The sequence below is a fragment of the Pan paniscus genome, chromosome 9, assembly GCF_029289425.2.
Source record: "Pan paniscus chromosome 9, NHGRI_mPanPan1-v2.0_pri, whole genome shotgun sequence".
NCBI classification, from domain to species: domain Eukaryota; kingdom Metazoa; phylum Chordata; class Mammalia; order Primates; family Hominidae; genus Pan; species Pan paniscus.
Window position 1 is genome coordinate 84,445,860 of NC_073258.2, and position 25,394 is coordinate 84,471,253.

At 38.9% G+C, this 25,394-nt stretch overlaps 1 protein-coding gene across 22 annotated transcripts in view; it reads right to left on the minus strand.

Annotated features, from left to right (window-relative positions):
- Positions 1-25,394, minus strand: part of DLG2 (discs large MAGUK scaffold protein 2) — a 2,166,992-nt gene that overhangs the window by 61,249 nt on the left and 2,080,349 nt on the right. For all 22 annotated transcript variants that reach the window (XM_034934113.3, XM_063608698.1, XM_055093779.2 and 19 more), the window contains 2 exons: positions 25,080-25,256; positions 16,112-16,187 (listed from right to left, as the gene is read on the minus strand). In XM_034934113.3, the coding sequence (XP_034790004.1) occupies positions 16,112-16,187; positions 25,080-25,256 (253 nt within the window). The remainder of the gene's footprint in view (positions 1-16,111; positions 16,188-25,079; positions 25,257-25,394) is intronic.

Consider the following 25,394-nt stretch of genomic DNA (forward strand, 5'->3'; position numbering starts at 1 on the left):
GTTATGTGTGAATTTGATCCTGTCATTATGATGTTAGCTGGTGATTTTGCTCGTTAGTTGATGCAGTTTCTTCTTAGCCTCGACGGTCTTTACAATTTGGCATGTTTTTGCAGTGGCTGGTACTGGTTGTTCATTTCCATGTTTAGTGCTTCCTTCAGGAGCTCTTGTAGGGCAGGCCTGGTGGTGACAAAATCTCTCAGCATTTGCTTGTCTGTAAAGTATTTTATTTCTCCTTCACTTATGAAGCTTAGTTTGGCTGGATATGAAATTCTGGGTTGAAAATTCTTTTCTTTAAGAATGTTGAATATTGGGCCCGTCTCTCTTCTGGCTTGTAGAGTTTCTGCTGAGAGATCCGCTCTTAGTCTGATGGGCTTCCCTTTGTGGGTAACCTGACCTTTCTCTCTGGCTGCCCTTAACATTTTTTCCTTCATTTCAACTTTGGTGAATCTGACAATTATGTGTCTTGGAGTTGCTCTTCTCGAGGAGTATCTTTGTGGTATTCTCTGTATTTCCTGAATCTGAATGTTGGCCTGCCTTGCTAGATTGGGGAAGTTCTCCTGGATAATATCCTGCAGAGTGTTTTTCAACTTGGTTCCATTCTCCCCGTCACTTTCAGGTACACCAGTCAGATGTAGATTTGGTCTTTTCACATAGTCCCATATTTCTTGGAGGCTTTGTTCATTTCTTTTTATTTTTTTTTCTCTAAACTCTGCTCACTTCATTTCATTCATTTGATCTTCCATCACTGATACCCTTTCTTCTAGTTGATCGAATCGACTACTGAGGCTTGTGCATTCGTCACGTAGTTCTCATGCCGTGGTTTTCAGCTCTGTCAGGTCCTTATGGACTTCTCTGCATTGGTTATTCTAGTTAGCAATTTGTCTAATCTTTCTTCAAGATGTTTAACTTCTTTGCCATGGGTTCAAACTTCCTTCTTTAGCTCGGAGTAGTTTGATCATCTGAAGCCTTCTTCTCTCAACTCATCAAAGTCAATCTCTGTCCAGCTTTGTTCCGTTGCTGGTGAGGAGCTGCGTTCCTTTGGAGGAGGAGAGGCAATCTGATTTTTAGAATTTTCAGTTTTTCTGCTCTGTTTTTTCCCCATCTTTGTGGTTTTATCTACCTTTGGTCTTTGATGATGGTGACGTACAGATGGGGTTTTGGTGTGGATGTCCTTTCTGTTTGTTAGTTTTCCTTCTAACAGTCAGTACCCTCAGCTGCAGGTCTGTTGGAGTTTGCCAGAGGTCCACTCCAGACCCTGTTTGCCTGGGTATCAGCAGCAGAGGCTGCAGAACAGCGGATATTGGTGAACAGCAAATGTTGCTGCCTGATGGTTCCTCTGGCAGTGTTGTCTCAGAGGAGTACTCGGCCATGTGAGGTGTCAGTCTGCCCTTACTGGGGGGTGACTCCCAGTTAGGCTACTCGGGGGTCAGGGACCCACTTGAGGAGGCAGTCTGTCCATTCTCAGATCTCAAGGTGCATGCTGGGAGAGCCACTACTCTCTTCGAAGCTATCAGACAGGAACATTTAAGTCTGCAGAGGTTTCTGGTGCCTTCTGTTTGGCTATGCCCTGCCCCCAGAGGTGGAGTCTACAGAGGCAGGCAGGCCTCCTTGAGCTGCAGTGGGCTCCACCCAGTTTGAGCTTCCCAGCCGCTTTGTTTACCTACTCAAGCCTCGGCAATGGCAGGAGCCCCTCCCCCAGCCTCGCTGCCGCCTTGAAGTTTGATCTCAGACTGCTGTGCTAGCAATGAGCAAGGCTCCATGGGCGTAGGACCCTCCGAGCCATGCGCGGGATATAATCTCCTGGTGTGCCGTTTGCTAAGACCATTGGAAAAGCGCAGTATTAGGGTGGAAGTGACCCAATTTTCCAGGTGCCATCTGTCACCCCTTTTCTTGGCTGGGAAAGGGAATTCCCTGACCTCTTGTGCTTTCCGGGTGAGGCGATGCCTCACCCTGCTTCGGTGATGCCTCACCCTGCTTCGGCTCATGCTCGGTGCACTGCACCCACTACCCGACAATCCCCAGTGAGATGAACCCGGTACCTCAGTTGGAAATGCAGAAATCATTTGTCTTCTGCATTGCTCACGCTGGGAGCTGTAGACTGGAGCTGTTCCTATTCAGCCATCTTCTAACCAGCAACTTTAAGTGTCTGAATTATAAATCCCAAAGAAGCAGAGCTGCACAGTTGACAGAAAAGTCACAAAATCTACCCATCAGAGTCTTAGGCATATATATATATGTATATATTTGTACTTACTATGATGTGAGATGAAATTAAAAATGGTAAAAATGAGAATTAAAGATAAATAAATAAAAAAAGAGGTTTGTTCCTGGGGTTTCTCGGCTCGTAGATTTAAAATAGCAAATTCAGTGTGGGAGGGGGCTGGACTGAGGGGCTGCTCCATACAGCTATCTGCTGACAGTGCCAAGAGAGTACAGCTGAGCACTGTGCAACTAGGCAAGAAAACCCATCAAGTGTGGGGGTCAGGAACTTAAAACACAGTGCAGAGAGAGCAGCCACAGAGGGTGTCTGTAGTATAACTGAGGTCCATAATTATTCATTTAATGACTCCAAGGTGTCAGTCTCAGTACTAGGGGCTGAGTAAATGGTATGGAGTAAGACCCAGATGGGGCCTTTGCAGTGGTTCTGCAGTGGGGTGTACTGTAGAGAAACAGTGGTGAGAGAACTGAGTCTTCCCTAGCACTCAGCAGGTGCAACTCCAAAATTTCCACACAGCAGCCACAACCACGATTACATTGTGGAAGAAGATTTAGTTTTACTAAAGTATCACTAATCACATTAATGCTGTAATTTTGAATTTTATTGTTACAATATACCAATATTACATATATGGTGTTTAATTTGTAAATTTATTTGAACATGATAGATGATATAAGAGCTATAAGGTATTTGCCCCTAATTTTGTGTTTTTTATGTATTTAGGTAACATCATTATAAAAAGATTTAGTCAACACTTGGGGGCATGGGTGCCCAGAAATATTATTTTCTTTAAAAGGGGACCCTATATTCTTCACCTCATGGGATTCTTGTGAAGATTTAATGAGAAAAATTGTTCTATTTAGCAAAAACACCTGGCTTATATGTAATCTTCAAAAAACATCAATTGTATTGTTATCACATTTAAAAAATACTAATCAAAGTCAAATTCTTTATTTGCCAAATGTGAGCTTTGCCTATTACTGCGAAGGGCATAAACACAGAAGTTCAGGCAGCTCATGGGATGAGCTGGGTGATGGGGAGCTTTTACCGGCAACAAAGCAATCATTCCATCCATTGGCAATCGTAGATTCATATGTGTCTTTTTCTGACTGTCATTTGGGCTTAGACTCCACCTAGAGCCATTAGACTTGGGAGGTGTTCACAGAATCCTTCTCTATGAATAAGGAGTGACCAGGTTTGTCATTCACATTTACCTCATGCCCCAAATTCATTATGGTATTAATTCTTTGGGCAGGTGAGCACAAGTCAATTACAGAGCGAAATGGTGGCTTCTTAGGGCCTTCCAGGAAAAACCACCACATCAAGAGTGTTCAAACAGGACGTGTTAGTAAAATCTTTGCAAATGTTCATGAAGTTGTCAAAACATAAAAGGCGAATGGCGTATCTGCAAACTTTTTACTTCTTTTCAAGTGAGATAGGCTTTCACTTATACTGACAAGTGCTTGTAATAAATTTGAGACAGTAATTGGAAAAGTTCTCACTTTGTAGTTGTGTCACTCAGATTTCTCAGAACTCTGTGAATGAATGGAAACTGCACTATGGTTATCACTACTAACAAATAACAGATGTTTCTCATAGCTTCCCCATTGTTGCCTATGTATACCAATAGCCCTGGAGTCATGGAAATTATTTTTCTCTTTTTCTCTTACAGGGATTTCAAGTGCACAGAAAGGGAAAAATCATAATCCTTAGTCATGATATACCTTTCATTGCTCATGCTTTCACATTAGGTGGCAGATTCATGGTGCTTACTGTGTTGTCATAGATAGAAAGATAGCTAGCTAGCTAGGTAGTTAAGTAGGTAGGTAGGTAGATAGAAAGACAGACAGACAGGTAGGTAGATAGGTAGGTAGATAGATAGATAGATAGATAGATAGATAGATAGATAGATAGATAGATAGAGTGGGCTACACATGGATGTTTTTCTTGAGAGGTATACTTTTGATTTGACTCAATAGCCTTCATTGCTATGACTCTTGTGTAGCTCGCATCTTAATGAGGTAAGTTTAACCCTCTTACATGTCCCAATTTACATAGGAGTAACTGGTCTGTCTCAGATGACACAGCCAGTGGCATAGCTGGGATGGCAGTACTAAGTTTGTTGACTGCCTAAGAAGAATAGATCATGTATCGAGACTGCCAACTTCAAAGGAAATCCAAATGTTTGCCAGACCATTTAATGTTTGCCAAGAGCATGGGCAAAGGCTCAGGCGTCCTTGTTTTCCCCCAGGCCCTAGAACAGTGCTGAACATGAAAGACGTCTTGTAAACCTTCACAAATTAAATGGAACTGTATACTAAATAAATATTCATGGACCTCCAAAGAACAGTGTCTGGCTGTGTGACTGCAGACAGGTCACTTATTTCCTCTGACCCTGCCTCTATATTTATCAAATGGGTAAGGTACAAAAGTGCTTTGCAAATACAAGGACTTATTTTCCAGTATCCACAAAGAATTTTAGTCCTGGGGGAGAAGTGGATTTATCACAGCCAGCTTTCTGGTTTTAACCTGGCAATCAATCTAAAATTAGTTTCAATTTTAAAAAGTTTATTTTAGTGACAATTTTTTTTATTCTGACCTGGGTTGGTTTTCAGTTTAATTTGGTGGTTATTCCAGTATCATGTATAAACTGCCATTGATTTCTGATAACACATAGCAATTACTTAATGCTGCAGACTTGATTTACCAGGTAAGGCAAATATGTTGGAGTGAGGTGTTGGTGAGATGCCTGCTAGAGGATAGATTTAAAAGCATACATACAATTTTAATTTCCAGTCTGGACTCTGCCAGGTTTATTTCCCTTCCACTGTCCTCCTAGTGGGCAGTTACTTTGCACCATTCGCCTTTTACCCCTTCTCTACCAATTCTATTCAGGATCCCCCACATGTTCATGAATGACATTTTTAACAGTCTCCCCTACATGCCATTGCCATCTGTGGGCTCCCTTCAATTCCTAGGATGTAGGCTCTATGATTTCTCCCCCTGAGTCATCCCACCGTCCTTCCCTAGGTGCCTCCCTACTCCAGTCACTCCCAAGTCCCCACCATCCATCCTCCCAGCAAGAGTCAACCTCTTTATTTACAAACACAGCCTGTCACTCCTCCATCCAATAACCTTGAAGGGCTCCCCAGTACCCAAAGAAGAGCCTCTTCAAAAATTTTAAAGGAATACTTAATGCCCTCTGTTACTGGGCCTCAAGCTACGTTTACAACCTTACCACTGCCCCATTGTGTGTGCCCATTGAATGGAATACTCGCTGGTCACCAGATACCCTCTATTCGTTTACTTTTGCTCCTGCTGTTTTCTAAGTGTTAAAGTGCACTTACTCCTCATAGAGTTAGCTAAAATGCTACCTTTTCTTCGGACCCTTTCTTAATTGCTCTCACATGGAGTAGGCTCTCCCTCCCATTTGAATACCTATTAAGACTCTATTCATGTTTTGCTAAACTTTTTTGCCTTATGCTATAGCTGTGTGTATATGTATGTGTGTGGTGTGTACCAAAAAGAAAGTCTTGGGATGGCAGAGGTGGGGTCTTATTCATCTACGTCTCCACCCAGTGGCCAGAGCGGTATCCAGTGCATACAGGAAACTCAAAACCTATTTATTGAAATAAAAGGAAGTAACACTCAGATCAAGAGAACCTTCCTCTAAAGGCAACAATAAATTATTTGGTTCTGCATTCACAAGCTATAGAAAAAAAAAAAAAGTGATCTGTGCCTTCTAATTTACATGATTTTTCTCCTAATACACCATGTTCTTTCTTCTCACATTATTTAATTCAATACTTATTGGTTGAGTGCCATGAACTATTTTAGGCCCTAAATAAGTCATAGTCCTGGCCTTCAAGGAACTTGCTATCTATTCTCCAGAGTTTATTATTATAGTTGAAAAATCACATCTCAGAAAGAGAAGCTATTTGCTCCAGGTCATATAGTCAGAAAAGTTAAGAATAGGATAGTCTAATTTTAGAGCCCCCCCCTTTTTTTTAATCAAAATGCAAGGTAATTAGGTATTTTTATAAATATTAAGAACATATTGGAAGCTGTTGCTGAAACTCTTTTCAGATATTACACGTGCTATTATTTTTTAAAAAAACCTTTTTACCCACATATAAACACAATGTATAGTTAAGAGGCAAGATATACTCTTTTTACTTGCTAAGAGTCTGGCAATAATTACCATAGTGAGCAAGTCAGATGACTGGACATTCACTTCTGCATCTTTATCTTTCAGCGTTGATGTTTTAGCTTTGAGATAGTTAAAAACTTTTGCAAAGTGAAACCTGCAAGCTCAACGGTATGACTGTAGGCCTATTACTACAGAGTCAGATGAAAGGAAGTCCTATAGTGAATCAGAATTTATTCTTTAATAATTCCCAAAGTAGAAATGGGTTGAGCTAAATTTTCTGAATAATACTTACCTTGAATTAATGATGAAAAGAAGATTTAACAAAAGCTCAGTGTTATCTGATAAAACTATACTTGTTATTTATATTACATAACCACATATTATACAACTCCTATTTATATTACTTTAGTCTTACCATCAGTACTTGAATGGATAGAATTAGCTATGCTACTAACATCTGGAATTAGTTCATATGTAAAAATCTTCTAAAGAATCAATTATTTTGATTTGCTTGCACAATAACAATATGTAATGCAGGGCCCAGCTCTGCCACTTACTAGCTGTAGGAGCTTGGGTAATTTATCTATCCTTTCTTAACTTCAGTTTTCTCATCTGCAAAACGGGCATATTTATAATAGTTACTTCACAGGGTTACTGTTAGGAGCAAATGAGCAATGGTTATAAAAATAATATGTAGAAAATAACAAATCTACAGATGTTCAGAATAACTGGTATCCTAAATGAGATGCAATGGTTCTCCAAAGCAGTAAGCACTGATCAAGTGTGTTCTTCTAGAAATTCCTGTAGGTAGCTACACAAGATAGCAGAGAACTCAGAAACCATCTGGATTTGCAGCCAATGGCAGGGGCAGGGGGCGGGGTTTAGAATCAGTCCTGCTGCCAAGCTCCATCTTCCTGCCCATTAGAGTCAGCCAGTGGTAACTTCTCTCCCCAACTAAACAAGCACAAGGTCAAAAACACCGTATGCAAATGCACACAGGGCAGTTTTGGCAACTCTCCCTTCTTCCTCTGTGCAAAAGGAGATTTGGAATCTAAAGAAAAGAGTAGTGTTAGGAAGTTGCTCATTCTAGCCTTATAAGGGTGAGAGTTTAAGAGGTATGTGCTTGTGGGTAGGGGTGGGCAAAAGATAGACTAATATTTCTTAGTACTTTACATATATTGTATCTTTTAATATGATTTCTATTTTCACATATTAGGCTTAGATAAGTTATGATAATTGATAGGAGTTGGTTATTCTGTCTGATTCCAAACTTTTCCACTGTGCCTGTGTATCTCAAATTAGTAGCATGCCTAACAAAATCTCTGGGGAGCTTGTTAAAATGCAGCTTTCCTGCCCCCATCTCCAGAGATTCTGATCCTGCAGGACAGGGGTTGAGCCTGCTCACCTCCATTTTTAATAAGCACCTCAGCTGATTCTGATGTAGATGCTGCAGGATACACTTTTTTTTTTTTTCCTGCTGAAAATTTTCTGGGTTTCTTCTCTCCACAGCTACTCTATGGTCCTGGGTCAGGTCTTTTCCATGTCTTACCTGAATTATTGAAATGGATCCCTGCCCTCTGGGGCTGCCTCCCTCTGGAAATTTATTTCACACCACAGCAAAGTGATCTGCTAAACTCTAATCTAACCTCTGCTGAATTCCTCCCAAGGCTTTCCACTGCCCTCAAGATGGAGGACCTTCATGACCTGGTTTCCAACTTCTCTGCGTTATCTCTGGACACTTGAAGCTTTGTACTTATGCTTTGCACTTAAGTAATATTAAGCTTCCTTGGCTTCCCTGAGCACACCGGGCTGTTTCCTGATTTCTGCCAACAACACTCTTTTCATCTTTTTACACCTGATTAGATTTTACTGATTCTTCAAGGCTCATTTTGAACGATATCTCTTTTAGAAACTGAAATATATTGTAAACATGAGTATGTGTGTGTGTGCACTGTGAACAGATTTTTCAGTTATAAATTATAATACCTTTTGTATATAAGGTTGCAGATTAACTTGACAGTTTCAATGGCAGTGCTTTTTGGACCCAAGTGGCAGAAATGCATGTGCACAAAAATACATAAGGAATGTAGTTTATTCTCCATGCCATTCCACAGAATAGCAGTTTCGTCATCAGCAACTTGAGACAAATAGACTATGAGGAATACATAAAATAATATGAACTTTTTCATCCCAAAATGTTCCTTGAGTTCCATCGGCTTTCAGGGTTTACATAGGACACGCCTTAACATGTCTCAGACATGGAGACTTGACTGGGGTTTCCTCTGAGAACCATTTTCAGAAAAGCCACTAGCACATCTTGATCAGACAGTTATCTGTGTGCTGGCTCAGGTGGTTCTCAGTGGACAAGGGAACTCAAGGTTTGGATAGATGTGATTATCACATTCAAAAGAAAACATAACAAGTTATAAAGTGTCTCCACGTTGGGCTATTGAAGCTGCAAAATTCCCTGGACATATGCCTATCTTTGTTCTTTATATATAAAAATATAAGACCAGTTAAAACCACACTGCATGCAGTATAGGGAAAGAATCCGAGAGGAAAGGTGAGCCAGGAAGACCAGTGAGGAAGGTGTTAGAAGGCTTGGAATAAGAAAAGTAATAACAAAGACATCAAAGAGTAGCCTCTTCTGAGTTTATTCACCTTGAGGGCAAAGCCTGCCTTCCTGATGCCCCCTGGAGTGCAGCAGTATGGCTCTCCTTCCACCTCTCCTCCATGGATCTGTAGATCACCTCTGGACATTTGAGATCTTTGCCTGGCTCTGGCCATTCCAAGACCGGCTCCATTAAACAGCTTTCTTTTGAGGGCAGTAATGACATTTCTTTTGTCAAAATGTCACTTTGAAGCTGTGACAAAATCAATCCCTATAACTCACTCTGGTGAAGCAAATAAAATTCCCATCTTGCTAACGAAATACTGACTGTCACATTGATTTTTTGATAAGTGACACAATAGTAGGCTCTGCTACCAGCTCTTTGTGTGTCCTAGAGAAATGAGTCTCAGTTTCTTCATTTGTAAATTAAGTCAATGGCCATATGGAAAGTTCTAAGAATCTATGAAATAGAAATGAGATTTCTCAATGCCAGCTGCAGTTTGATTTTGGGAGTTTGCTATCAACCTATCACTGTAGCTTCTGCCCCATCCCCTCTCTCATAATCAACATCTGCTCTTAAAGGGAGCGTAAGGCTTTGGAAAAGGAAATAGAATATTACTAGGAACAATCGGGACAAATGTCCAAGGATGATAGTCCTCTCTGATCTCTTTAGAAATGGTTTCCTATTTTGCTTTCCTATTGCCACTTTTGAGTTCAGGTTTTCAGAATCTTACACCCCGAATACTGTAATAGCTTTCTCAAACATTTCCTATTGTCAGTCTCTCTCTCTCCTCCAACCTTTCCTTCCCACAGCTGCCAGACTGGTCTCTCAGAAACCCACTTCTGAACATTCCATTCCCTTTGCTCTATGCGTTGAGTAGCTAGTATGTTTAAGGTAGACATCGTGCTAGGTGCTGGGGCATAAAGATGAGTGAGTAGATTCAGATCTTTGCCTAGAAGGACCTCATAATGCAGCCTGTATAGGCAGTGATATAGGTACCTTCAGGGCATTAGCCCAGAGAAAATCAACCTGGTCTGGTTGGTCACAACCCTTAAAATTCTTTATTGCTTACAGGATAAAGTATAAGTTTCCTGGAAAATTTTAGGCATCAAAACTGACTTGAGTCTAACTTTCCAGTTCTGATTCTTTTCATTCTCCTTCACAAATTGTTCCCTGTAATGAAAGTGAACCATGTTTTATCTCATACTTATTCTGTATCTTACTCCTAACCCCAGTCCCTATTTTCCTAATCCTTCAACGCCCCCTAATTCAAGCTGGAATCTCCTTTTCTGCACTGAAAACGTGTTTTCTGCCCTTCTCCTTTGGTATTAATCACTTCCTCCCTGTAGACACTCATTCTGTCCCCCAGAAGACCTGCTCCATCAGGAAAGTGACCATGATTTATTTGTCTTTACACCTCCACATTACTTATCAAGCTGCCTTGTATTGGATCTAATAAAGGTTTATTAAATAAATGAATGAAGTCATTCAGCAAGACTTGTTCCCTCATTTTATTTTAGCAGGCCACAGTGAGAAAGTGTGTATCTCTGAGCTCACTTTAGAATGTTCTCCTTCAGAAAGATGTGCATCATCTAGGAAAACCAGCTTCTCCTCAGGATTTAAGTTTATGCCCAAGTTAGGTTTTGACAAAGCTAAACCCAGTTCAATTTACTTCTTTATTTTTCTTAAATTGCACAAGTGTTACATGATGTCAATAAAAAAGAAAGCATGCTATAGTAAGCAGATTGTGAACTTTGGAATCAGTCAGACATGTATTTTTCTTCACCTCTCTAAGCCTCAGTTTCTTTAAATCTATAAAGAGGAAATAAATGATTTCCTTTGAAGTCTTGTGGTGATTAAGAGATGTATGTATGCCGGGTATTGTGGGATTCCAGCACTTTGGGAGGCCAAGGCAGGAGGATTCCTTGAGCCCAAGAGTTTGAGACCAGCCTGGGCAACAGAGAGAGACCTTGTCTCTACAATTTTTTTTTTAAAAGAGAGGTGTATGTAAACTGTCTGGGTTTTTATAATGGATACTCATATTACTTCAAATAACAACTATCATCTCTGTTCTGTCCCAGCTCAAGGATAAATAGGATGATTTATTTATTTATACCATACCTTACTTTAGAAAGGGTTTACAACATAAAAGAGACACACATTGCACGTTGCTGACATATAGTAAGGATACTGATAGCTCTCTCATACTCTCTCTTACATATATTTCCCTTTCTTAAATTATAGACTTAAAAAAGAAGTTTAGCATAAATCACTAAATAGTCATGATTTTTCAGTGCAGAACAGCTTGACTCTGAAGATTATGCAATTTCCTAAACCTCTCAATAAGTAACAGAATGGCTGGTTAATGATGAAATTGATTTAAAAAAGGGTAGAAGGACAATAAAAGAAATTAAGGGGTGCTTAAGTTTTCACCAGAGGCTGGTTTGACTAGAGACTCATTAGAAATTTAATAGACATTCCCAGGGGAGCTTGACTGCATTGCTATCTGGGGCACTGAGATGGGTCTTAGGGAGACCTATCCAAATAGATGGCTGTTTGAATTTAGGGATCTGCATAGGTTGGACTTATCTAGGCTACTGACACAATAGCCCACTTTTCTTTGCATGTGTAGACATAGACTTTGTAAAGGCACACAGAGTGGATAGAAATCCTGGGTATTTCATTTGTAGCAGATGAGCACTTTCAAATGAAGAACCTCAGATTTCTTCATGTATACTTTCAAAATCCAATAAGCTTCTAACCTCATAGCCAGGCCTTCCATACAAGCTTTCTGGCCTTTCTGATCTTCTCTGTCAACCTCATTTGCTACAATTCCCACCATGACCTTTGCACACTGGTGTCCTTGACTTGCTTAACCCTATTCCAACATGTCTGCAATTTCCACTATCGTGTTCATGCTTTTTCCTATGTATGTGGCAAACTCCTACTGAAAATTTAAGATCTCATTCAAATATTGCCTCTTTGAAGCCTTCTCTTTTACCTAAGGCATATTTGTAATGCTCTACTTCCTCTGGCTTCAACAGAATCATGTATAGTGTGGAGTAATGGAAAGGGCAGGCTTCTGTTGTCAAAATGATCTCAACCTGATGCTCGCACCTACTAACTGTGTGATCTTAGGCAAGCTAGTTAATCCTCCTGAGGCTCAGGCTCCTGATTTTTAAAATAAAGACTGTTCATTCCCTAAATTGATGGAAAACATTAGTGATGCTGTATTATCATTGTTTGCCTGCTTATATTTCTCTTTTTGAGCCTGCCTGGTGTTTTGCAGCACTCGGTGTTATTGCAATCAATGAAGAGTTCTGGAAAAGTAACTCAAGCACTGACAGTCACATTAAAGTCCAAGTTCATCTATAAAGTGCTCTCTGGTTATTCCTGCAACCTTTAATTTAAATTCTTATAGCTCGTGTACATACTACTAATAAGGCTCTTGTCACAGCCTGCTTTCACAGATACTAATTTAATCTAAGCTCCTCCAGGGCAGTAACCTTGGGTTTCACTCTGGGCTCCTCAGGACATTTCACAATGCTCTGAAAATGCCAGCTAACGATAAGGTTATTTAAAACACCCTATTATCCTTCTCATTCCAGACAATTTTCCTCCTCACTTTATGCTGAATTTATCCCAAGGTCCCAGAGAATGAGGCCCCTGCATCAATGACTTATTCCTGTAGTCCTTGCCTTTAATTCAAAGTGAGTGGCATCTCCTGACCCAGCTTTCCCAACTCTCCACATAGTTGTTCTCTCCTTTCCTCAGTGCATTTTATCTCTTGCTAATGGTTCTTTGCTTTCTACTTCTGGACAAGTTTTCTTATTGACGTATTTTCTCATAAAGATTTGAAAAACTTTGATTTATTCCCAATTAATGCATGAGTAAATCTTATGGAGAGTTACTAACGTAAGGCATCTTAAAAAATCATTGAATCCAGTAACTGCAAATAGAGAATAATTCCCAATGTTGTGCTAGAGATGACTCAATCATGGCACTCTTTTTTTCTTCTGAGATCATTTATGGCCTCAGAATCCTTTTTCAAAACAATACTCCAGATATAAACTATCAATCCATTAGTCTACATAGGAGATGAAACTTGTTTGACATCCCTGATGTAGTTTAAAGGTTTTATTTTGGTAATAAGGCCCAAAGAACAACAGTGACTTAGTAGTGAGCTGAAACCAGAACCCAGGTTACTGACCCTCCTGATTTTCCATTCAGGGCTTCCCTTCCCAGATGATTACTCCTTTCTTTCAATAGCCAAGTCCTATAATTTACAACCTATTCATTGGCAAATACCTAATGGTGTTTAACATGTATAATTAGAAAGCACATCATATATATTTCAGCCTTACTGAAAAGACATCTGGCCTCTCACTGATGTTAGGAGCTCTTGGGGAAAAGGGCCCATGTTAGACTTGGTGTCCTTCTAAAGTTCTAGTCCTGTTTCTGGCACATGGTAGGTATTCAATAAAAATCCTCTCACATATATCCAACTCTATCTGTCTGTCTGTCTATCTATCTATCTATCTATCCATCTATCTCAAACAAATAAGAGGTCTATCCTTAAATTCTCACCAGGAATCATGGAAAAAAAACCTACCTCTTGTATACAAGTAGTATTTGTTTGAAAGGACTTTATGTCATGATGTCACATACCCTCAATTCTATGTAGAATGACATCCTATGTTTCAATAAATTTTCATTTCATTTGAATATTTTAGGGGAGGGTAAATTATTATGTCAATGACTGGGCTCCCTTATGATTCTAGAAATAGAAAGGGCAGTGCTATGATTTGGGCCTCAAAATCCCTGAGAAATGATAGCTTTTTTTTTCTTGTTTTTCATGGTGACAGCAATTGACCATAACTTGTGATTCTGTATGATATTCACAAGCTACAATTGTTAGGATAGAAAGATGAAAGAAAGGATATGAAGAAAAAGAGAACGGGAAGAGAGAAGATGGGAAAGTTATTTTACAACACAGCAATAAGATACAGTATTATCTCTTCAAAGAATAGATTTAAAAAATCTGTACAAGCCACAGCTAACATCACACTTCATGGCGAAAGACCGAATGCATTTCTGTTAATGTCAGGAACAAGACAAAAATGTCTGCTCTTGCCATTTCTAACATTATACTGAAGGTTCTAGCTGGTGCAATTAAGCAAGGAAAAAAGGCATCCATATTTGAAGGAAAGAAGCAAAACTCTCTCTTTTTGCATGTATATCTTGTATATAGAAAACTCTGAGGAATTCACTAGAAAACTGTGGCTTTAGCAAGGTTGCAGGATATAAGATTGGTATATAAATAATTATACTTATGTACATTTGCAATGAACAATCCAAAAATGAAATTAAGAAGGCAATTCATATGCAAAAGAATGAAATCAGAACCCTAACTCATACAACGTACAAATACTAACTCAACATGGATCAACCACCTAAATGTAAGAGCTAAAATTATAAAACTCTTAGAAGAAAATATGATATAAATCTTCATGACTTTCATTAGGCAATGGTTTCTTAGATATGACACCAAAAGCAAAAATAACAAAAGAAAAAATACACACATTAGACTTCACCAAAATTAGAATCTTTTGTGTACAAAGAACACTATCAAGAAAATGAAGACAACCCACAGAGTGGGACAAAATATTGCAAAGCATATATATCTCATAAAGGTTTAATAACCCAACTATATAAAGAACTTCTGCAACTCAACAATAACAAGACAACCCAATTTAAAAATGGGCAAAGGATCTCAATAAACATTTCTCCAAATAATATATACAAATGGCCAATAAGCACATGAAAATATGCTCAATATCAACAGTCATTAAGGAAATGAAAATCAAAACCACCATGAGATACCACTTCGTACCAACTAAGATGGCTGTAATCAGAAAGACATATAATAACAAGGATATGGAGAAATTGGGACCCTCATGCATTGTTGTGGAAATGTAAAATGGTGCAACCACTTTGGAAAACAGCCTGTCAGTTCCTCAAAATGTTAAGCATAGAGTTACTATATGACCCAACAATCTCACTCCTAGGCATACAGCCAATGGAAATAAAAACATATGTCACAGAAAAGTTTGTACACAAATGCTCATAGCAGCATTATCCATAATAACTAAAAATTGGAAACAATTGAAATGTCCATCAACTGATAAATGAACAGATTAAATGTGGCATATCCATATAATGGAATATTATTTGGCAATAAGAAGAAATGAAGTACTTACACATTCTACAACACAAACACGTCTTGAAAACAATGTAAGTGAAAAAAGCAGCCACAAAAGACCACATGGTGTATAATTTCATTTATATAAAATAACCAGGATAGGCAAATCCATAGGGACAAAAAGTAGATTAGTGGTTGCCTATGTTGGGGTGGGAGGATGGGGAAATGGGAGGTGACTATCAATGCATATAGGGTTTCTTTATGGAGTCATGAAATACTCTAAAATTGATTGTGGTGATGGTTGAATAATTCTAAATATACTAAAAACCACTGGATTGTATTTTTTAAGTGGTTGAGTTACATTGTATGCAAATTTTATCTTATAAAGCTATTATTTTAAAAACATGTACACATATATATGTGAGTAAATATTCTAATTTTGATGGCTAAATTTTAGTTATTAATTCTCTTCTATGTCTGTCACAACAATCCGTGTATTCATTAGATAATCCATGTTTCTATGACTACTGTCTTAGCTTCATAATGTGAAACAGACTAGATATATTTTCTGATGAGCAGATACTTTTTATAAAATCCATCGTTTTAGAACATTAAGTTAAAAGGAAAAAACTTAAAGAAACAAAAACCACCTAAACTATCTTGTTCTTCTTCATTGTAGTCATTACATCACCTTCATCAACACATTGCTTCTGCTAACCACTTGCAGCTTTACTCCCAGTGTTTAAATATATTTACCATAAATCCATTTCATCAGAAATCACATTATTAACTTCAGCAGTATATTTATAACAGTGCTCTACTGTCTGGTACCTTCATAATTTGTTTGCTACTGAAAGCCTAAATGTGTTAATTATAGTTAAATCCATGGCAACTGAGAGAACTTGATGTTTCCATCATTTTGTACCTACCCCTTTCGAATCAATCACTCCAGGTTTGGCATTAAACTTCACTGTCTTCAATCGGGCACGTTCCTTTCTTTCCACCCTAAAGCAAATTGAGAATAAAGAGTCTCTCACATGACAAGGCATTTATGACTAAGTTCCATATTAAGTGAAGAACATTTTTTCCTCCTATCCTTGAAGCTCAAATAAAATGTGTTCTAAAATATTTCTCTTCCTTTGTTCCATATAAAAAATCTTGGTACAAAGTCTCTAAGTTTCTAACATGTCCCTTGAAATTACTCCGATACATATACTGAGAGTCACGTCATGGTATTTGTAAGCAACAGAGAGGTAGAAAAAATATTTGTTATTTAAATGCTTAAATAATTAAATCAAAATCTATTTCAAATCTCAGTCCATAAAGATGAACACCTATATTGGAGACTAAACAAGCTTCTCCTCCCCTCTCCTCTTCTCTCCTCCCTTTTTCTTCTTTGTTTTTCCTTCTCTTCCCCTTAAGAACACTAGTGTATTTAGCTTCACGTTTTAACCAAACATGTTATATATAATCTTGAGCTTTCCTTTTCCCCAATGTCCTTCTGTCATCTCTGCAGATTCATTGTTTTCCTGCTACCTCATTTATTCATTAAACACTTAGTGACTGCCTACCATGTATCAAGCAAGGAGCTGGGGGACAAAGAAAAAATATTCTAAAAGCATGACTGCAATGAATTCTTAGCAAGAATGAATTTGGCAAGAACAGTGGTGTAAACAAACACAGAAAATGCTGTAGAACAAGATGGCTGATATCAATGTGGGAGCACCTATCTCACTGGGAGGGTGCAAAGGAGGAGTAGAAAGCATTAGGATGGGCTTCTTGGAGGAAATATCAATTTATCTGAGATTGAAGGATTAGAAAGAGTTTGTCAGTAGGGAAATTTCAGGGGGATTTTTCACAGAAGGAACAACACATTCCTCAACCTGAAGATATGAGTGAGCTACAAGATTGCAGAAAGATTCTAGTACAGGGTACATAGGGGATATATAGGATAGGGCAGTGAGGCTAGCGAGGTGACAGACTCCTTATAATGGGTATTCATCCACATTAAGGACTTGAGTTTTTTTCCTTGGGAATCATCATAAGCTCTTAGAGGATATGAAGCAGTGAAGTGATAAAATCAGATCAGCATTTAAATAAACAACCCTGGTCGAGGTGGAAGATAGACTGAAGGAGGGAAGGAGCAGAAGGAAGCTGGGGGCCTATTTAGAAGCTGTTGCCATAGTCCAGGTGAGAAATAATGAGAAATGATAGTGGGGTGGAGAAGAGGGAAAGGCTTGAGAAATATTAGGAAAATAAAATTGGGTGGACTCACGCCTGTTTGAAGGCCAGGGTTGAAAAAGTGGAAAATAATCTAAATATTTCCTTGATTCTTCTGAGCCCCTCCAGTCAGACATGATTGCTCCTTTGTAACTGGAATAGTCTCCATGTCAGCACTACCTCTTGATTTCCTTGTGTTTACTTACATTTGCACTGCATATACAGGGTTGTATGTACCTTAAGGTAAAAGCCCACTTATCACTTGATGGTGTTTTATAGCAAGTCCTCAATAAATAATTGTCCAGCAAAAATAATATTCATTGCATTGTTTTAACATGACTTCTTGTTTAAATATTGCTAGCTTTAAATTCAAAGATGTGGGGGAAAAAAGAGAAAGAAAAAACCCGAACCTACAGAAACTTAATAGTTTATGGAGTCTAAGCTATTCATAGATCAATAATTAACAGCACACTCCTTTCTAACTGAGAGCTCTTTTGTGTTCCCAACTGAAACACAGTGAAGATCAGGGTTTCTATAGTTACAGAATGGAATTGCAGAATATATTTATTTCAGTGTGAGAGTAGAATATCTGAGTGGAAACAGCTGAACAAAATTTTTCAAATCTAATGTAATATATTAAAACAATGTGAGGCCGGGTGCGGTGGCTCACGCCTGTAATCCCAGCACTTTAGGAGGCTGAGGCGGGTGTGTATCACCTGAGGTCAGGAGTTCGAGACCCGCCTGGCCAACAGGGTGAAACCCTGTTTCTACTAAAAATACAAAAACAAAAATTAACTGGGTGTGTTGGCGGACACCTGTAATCCCAGCTACGCGGGAGGTTGAGGCAGGAGAGTCACTTGAACCCGGGAGGTGGAGGTTGCAGTGAGCCTAGATCATGCTATTGCACTCTAGCCTGGGTGACACAGCGAGACTTCGTCTCCCCCAAAAGTAAATAAATATAAATAAATAAATAATAAGTAAAACAATGTGTTCCACCAAGAGTTTCTACTTGCACCAGGCATACAACAGTTGGGGAGAAAGCAAGACAGATTTCAGATAAGATAAGCTGCCAAGTGGAAAATGCTCACTGATAAAATGCCTCCTTTGAGCTTCATCACTTCATCACCTTTTCTCGATTTTAATCCAAGTGCAAATGATAATTTATATTCATCTCTTTGTATTCTTCTAAAACTGTTGTTACAGCCCTAACTTTATTTCAGCTTCTTTGCATTAACTGGGCTATAGTCAATGCTTTGGCATCATTCAATGATGCCAAAATGGCTGTAGTATGCAGCGAATACATGGTTATTTGATCAGGGTATGCAAATAAATTCTGCATAAACCCACAGAACTCACACAGGTTCCAAACATACAGAATGTCAGGAGGAACTCAGTATTCAACTCTCAGAACTGTTTGGACAGAGCATTCTAATACTGTCCCCTGCCCTGCACCCCAACCCCATTTCTATGTTTATCCTTTTCAATTTTCTTGAGAAATGTCTCTGTTAGGAAGATTTTAATGGTTCATGCCTTAAATCTTAAAAAGGTTGCAAAGAATATTAAGTCAGCCAGACACACACACAGACACACACACATACACTCACCTACCATTTGCTATAGTTTATTATTAATCTTCAAATGGGTAATAGAGAAAGTAAAAAAAAAAAAAAAAAATTGAAGCCATATGGAGGTCACATACTTCCAGTTCACCCATGAAGGAAGTTGAAAAGCTTTGCTTCCTATTTGGGTTGAAAGTTTCATTAATAATAATATAAGTGGCTGCTGAAGTTGCAACATATAATTATTAATAAAGTTCCTTCACATTTACATCATCTCATTTGGTCCCCACAACAACCTAAGGATTTAGGTATTATCAATCTCATTTTATAACTGAAGAAACTGAGACTTGAAGCTTGCCAGATCAGAAACTGGTAGAAACAGAGCCTGAACATACATTCTCTGACAGCTAACTTCAGTGTCTGTCCACAGCCACTCAGTTTGGGAAACAGCATTCAGGTACCTCCCAAGCCTGCATTATCCAAATTCTCAACAAACGTGAGATTTTTGGAGCAGCTTCCACAGTATGAAGGCACATACATATCCTTAGAAGTCTAGGCTGAGGTTTTCACAAATGATAACCAATGTACCCTTGCATCCCCATCTCCCTAATGTCCTGAATGCTATGAATATTATTAATTATTAAATAAACCACAACCAAATTTAAGCATACAATCGAGTTAGTAGCATACCACAAGAAGTTGACCTCAAAATTCAGAATAAATTTACTTTAAACATGGAAATCTGCTTAGTTAAATCCCTATTTGAGTTGATCCATCTCCTCAGCACACCAGCAACCCTAATAGTGCATTCCCATCACAGAGGCTTGCAGTACTGCCTCTTGGGGTTCTCTGCAAACCTCTTTCCTTGAGAGGGAGGCTATGTCTGTGGCTTAGCTTCCTCATCTGCCTCAGCCCTTTCCTCTCTCCTAGCTCTTTCTGGGATGCATGTGAATGATTTACTGTTGAAATGAGAGTTAAGTCTGGAAAATAGGGGTCTAAATAACGTGGTGTTTTTTTTTTTTTTCTGGCAACTAAAGCTCAAATTTTGAAAAATGGAGAACAGCTATTATTGGAATGTACACTAAGTTTTAGAAACTGTGCTAAGCACTTCACCTATAATAGCTATAATCCAGGGGTTGACATGAGCTGGGTACATAGTAGATGCTTAATGAGACTTTGTTGAATGAGTAAATAAATAAACTCTCAAGGGGGCTACTAGTTCTTTACCTAATTGTGAAAACAATCAGGTCAGGGAGTTTAAGTGAATTGCTGAACAACCAGTTTTTCCCATAAAAAGTGATTTGCCATTTCACAACTTACTTTCCTGGTAAGAATCTAGGTAAAAGTCTAGCATCACTTTTTCTTATTGTTTTACTGAGTAAGACTTCTTTGGCTAGTAAATATTAAGGTCCAAAGGCTTTCACCTAAAGAAATTGTGGACCACCTGAAGAGACAGACCAAATCTCAATGACAACAACTGCCTTCCTTCCCCACTCACACTTAGTCTCAAGCAATTAATTAGATTGTTTGAGCAGAAATAATCCTCCCTGTCCAAGTCTCATCACTGACCAAAATACCAAAAACATAAATGGAATGGCAAAATTTGAGCAATCAATTCTGACATTTCACATCTCTAGAGAGCACCAAATGGCCATGCTTTAATAAGCCCAACTGTCTTCCTCTCCCTCTCTCCCATCTGGTATTTTTAGGTTCTGGCCAAACCCATAATTGGGTCAGGCTTGGAGCATTGGACAGTGGGAACATCATTTGTCCTTGGGAGTTCCTATCCCTATGCTCCACAGGTCCTGTTGGAGGGAGAATTAGAATGTCACCCACATTAGTGGCCACAGGCTTGCTGTGACAGCTAGGTGAGTAAACTCTTATATAATGCCAGCCATATGCTGCCATCTGAGAGCCCAAGTGACCAGTCACTAGGGAACAATGAATAATCTCTTTGGCTTAAGAGAGCATGGGACAGCCAGGCGCGGTGGCTTACGCCTGTAATCCCAGCATTTTGGGAGGCCGAGGCGGGCAGATCACCAGAGGTCAAGAGTTCGAGACCAGCCTGGCCAATGTGGTGAAATCTCGTCTCTCCTAAAAATACAAAAATTAGCCAGGCATGGTGGTGGGCATCTGTAATCCCAGCTACTCAGGAGGCTGAGGCAGGAGGATAGCTTGAACCCGGGAGGTGGAGGTTGCAGTGAGTTGGGATTGTACTCTGGCCTAGGCAACGAAAGTGAGACTCTGTCTCAAAAAAAAAAAAAAAAAAAAAAAAAAAAAGAGATACCATGGAACAAAACCCAGCTTGGCCTCTTATACACTACATAATCTCAGAAAAGTGATTCTATGCTAAGAGTCCAGATTTTAAAGTCACACAAGCCTGGGTTTGAATTCTGCCTCTTCCACTTACTAGGTCTATAATTTAGGGTGGTCCTCAACCTCTTAGGATTTCAGATTTTGTGTTGATACAATTAGAATAGTAGCGCAGACTTCAAAAATTTATAATGAATGTTAAATGAGATAATACAAGAAAATTGTTTAGCACAATGTCTGATCTATAGTAATAACTCACTATACAAAAGGCTGCTACAAAGATGATTATGATAACGCTGCCCATAATGTCACTTCTCATTACTGGTCCCAGTTTCCTTACTTGTAAAAATGAAGTAATACAGGTACCCTACTTCAGGTGCTCACTGCCAAGTCAGTCCCTTTATGCTAGGTGGGAGCAAGACATGGACTTCCATTTTTCTCTCTTAAAAGACCCTGCCACCAGACTTGAGAGCTGTAGGGCCAAGAAGAGCCCCAAACCTTTGCAGTTGCTCATAGAGACATAAGAAAGGCATGTGTTTGAATCTAGGCTTAGCCCTCTGCTGCCACTGTAATTTTGGCAAGCTACTTGAATTATCTGACTTTCTATTTCCTTCCTTGGCATATGCTCCTAGGGTAGTTTGTTCCTGGTGTAGTGTAAAGCCATCTGGCTTTGCTATCAAAGAGACTGGTGTTTGGTCAGTGGCTGGCTGTGTATTTTTGGGTAAGTTACTTGACTTCTCTGATCCTCAGTTTCCTTATGAGGTTTTTGTGAAGATTAAATTGAAATGATGTATTTGAAAGCACCTGGTGCAATACATGATCAGTGCTGTTATCAGATGGAATTCACTGTCTGTCTGCTGCCGTTTCACTTTCCTGGCCTTTACAATATAGCCTGCATTGCCCTAATCGCAGAGTAGCTGTGCCACAGTTACATGTTGGTCCCACAAGTGATGGGCTCCAGATAGTGAACCAACAATAGTACGTGGCACTCAGATGCTGCCCAAGCAATGCTTGCTGAATTGAATTTTGCTAGCTCTTATTTTTGTATCTGTAGGGGGCAAGATTGCATATGTCTTAAGTGCAATTCTGTAGCCTGGATTCAAATTCCAGTTCTGCCACTTACTACACGGGCAATTTCAGGCACATTAATGAACCTCTCTGTGCCTCAATCTCCTCATTTGTAAAATAAGGATAATAACAGCAACTTACTCATAGGGTTCTAATGAGGTTTAAATAAATTAATAATTGTAAAGGGCTTACAACAGTGTCTAGCATGCAATAGGAATGTTTTGTTCAATAAAATTTATTCACCATCTTCAGAAAAAAGGAGGGGGAAGGTGATAATATTCATACTCTTCATCTCATGGTTTCATTTGGGATGATTAAATGACATTATCAATAGAGAAACATTTTTGAAAAGGGTATAAAGTCATACACTGATGTTATCCATGATAAGATTTTAAAAATTTTCCAGATCAGCACTACTAGGTAAATTATACTCAAGAAACAGGCTAGAAAGAAATTAATGATTGAAAAATAACATCAACCTAATAAATGTATGTTTTTAAATTACATTAAAATAAGTACATGGGTACTCTTTGTGGGGTAGAATTATAAGTGATTTTTATGTTTTTCTATATGTTCCCACCTTTCTACAATAAAAGGTATTACTTTTACAAATACTTAAAGGAATAAAAGTAACTATTTTGAAAATAATTAAAATCCTAAAAAGAAAATTTGGCAGAAATGTATTTACAGCTATAAATTATATATATATAATATATATTATATATATGAGGTGGAGCTACTGCACCCTTCATAAAAAGTAGAATGTAAATAAATATCAACCTTGCAGTCACTAATCAAACTTATTTTCCAGGTCAGCTATACTCTGGTTGTTAAGATGGTTCTCTTCCAAAATAAGAGAGAAATAGCTAATTCAAGAATGATTACCAGCAGGTGGAAAATTATTCAGGAGGAATAGCATTGAGAATGTTCTTCTGGAGAAAAATGATGAGCTAATTGAACAAACAAATGACTTGATAAGATTGGTTAGAATCATAGAACCTCAGGGTTGGAAAGAGTCAGAAAACTGTATAGTTCAACTCCTGTATCCAAAATTTGAATCCCTTTTCTATCTTCCCAGATAGTCCATGCCATCTTTAGGCAGCTCCAACTAGTGAGAGGATTTCTTTAAAATGAGCTGACATCTATTTCCGCATAGCTTTCCTTCCTCCACCCCATTACTATCTTTGGGGCCATAATTCAACAAGATGGCTCTTTCTTCTAGAGAACAGCTCTTCAGACAGCTCAAAATAATTAAATCAAAGCAAACCAAAATGCACGTTGTCTTGACATTTTATTTGAAGTAAATGGAAATGGAGAGACCCAGAATATAAACAAACCAGTGCTGAGTCAATGCTTTAAACATGTAACCTTTCAGAAAACACACACAGCCATTCTACAGTCAGAATGCCCTGGAAAAGCAATGTTAGGCAATTATCCAGGAGCCAAGAGGCTTAAAGAAACCCAGAGAACTCTGCTGGTGGGAGATCTATAGGCACTGGCATGGGGGAGGGAGAGGCTCCCTGGAATTTTGGCACCTTCACTGTGACTCCTCCTGGCTAAAGGTAAGAGAACAGCTGAGGACCAGTGAGCCCTCTGCTTTACATGTCCCATTCTTTCCCAGGCTGTGCGACCACAGGCAGAGAGAAGAGAGGATCAGTTGTCTCGGAAGCACAAATATCCCACAGAGTTATTCTGAGGTTTAAGTTCCATCTCCCCATTATGGTTTGTACTAGCTCAATCACTTGATGTGTAGTAGCACTTGAATGCCCAGCTTCACTGGGAATATTTTACAAAGGCATTTTGGGTGTTTGGAGATGAGGATCAAAGCCCTTTGAGAAATCTGCAGCTTGAGAAAAGCTAGTGCCTGCTTTTATTAAGCATAATTCCTGACTGATTTTGTACTATATCTAGTCTCTGGGATACAGCCAATTTCTGTTTCTTGGACATCTTGGTGCCAAAGGGACATTTGTGAGAAGGAAAGTTCTTGTCTGGTGATGGATCTGCTGGGACAGATTAAGGAGTTGGCTGTTCTGAAGCACATTTCTGCTTTTCAAAAGCAGAGCTGAAGAAATGCTTGGAAGAGAAAGCATGATACTCTTGATTTAGGAAACACTTACACAGAACTAAATATCTTGGTGGCTATTGGAAGTTGTGAGGTGGGGAACAAGAGTAAAGAAAACAGTAAAAAAAGAAAAAAAATTATAAACCCAGTCCTTAGACCTCACCAGATGTTTGACAGCTCATATCCCAAGCACCTGAATTTGAGATGAAGGTTTTCCATTTTTTTCTACTAATATTTGGAGATATCACATAGCCAGGACCTTAGCCTAGTAAATTGCCTACTTCATTTGCCTTCGACTTGGCCTTTCTATAATATTCATTGGTAAATGTTGAAACTCTGGAAATAAATGGACTGAATTTGTAAGTCGGCATATGAGCTGATAAGCACAAGTTTGCACATGCACACACTGGTAAAAGTTTTAGGAACACAGTGTAAGCTGATCCTCTTTCTTCCTTTATTTCTTGTCACAGTCACCAATTTTGGTAAAACCCTAATATAGGAAAAAGAGGATTTTTAATTCATGTCACCTGTCACCACTGACAATTTTCCTGCAGATTGACTATCCCATTTAAATAAATTTAATTTTGTGAACAGTTTCTCCCACCTTCTTCTTCCCTCATCTCCACTCGCTGGATAGCTGACAAGCAAATATTCTAGTACAAAAGGCATTCTTACCTCCTTTTGCTGGGGATGACCCCCATCTCCTCACTGTCTCCCTCCAGCATGACTCTCCTGGCTTGCCACCACTCATCATCAGAGGCATTGATAACGTGGAGAATATCTCCATATTTAAAACTAAGTCCTTGACTTGGCAGCCCACTGTCCTTGCTCTTGTCGTAGTCGAACATGGCTCTGGAGGAAAGGACAAAAGAGGACATTGTTAGGAATCTCTGGCAGCACAGATTTAGGATTTATGGTTTCAAATGTTTGCTCTTGCTCTGAGAACCTATCATCACTTGATATCAACTCCCGGAATGATTCCCTGGATCA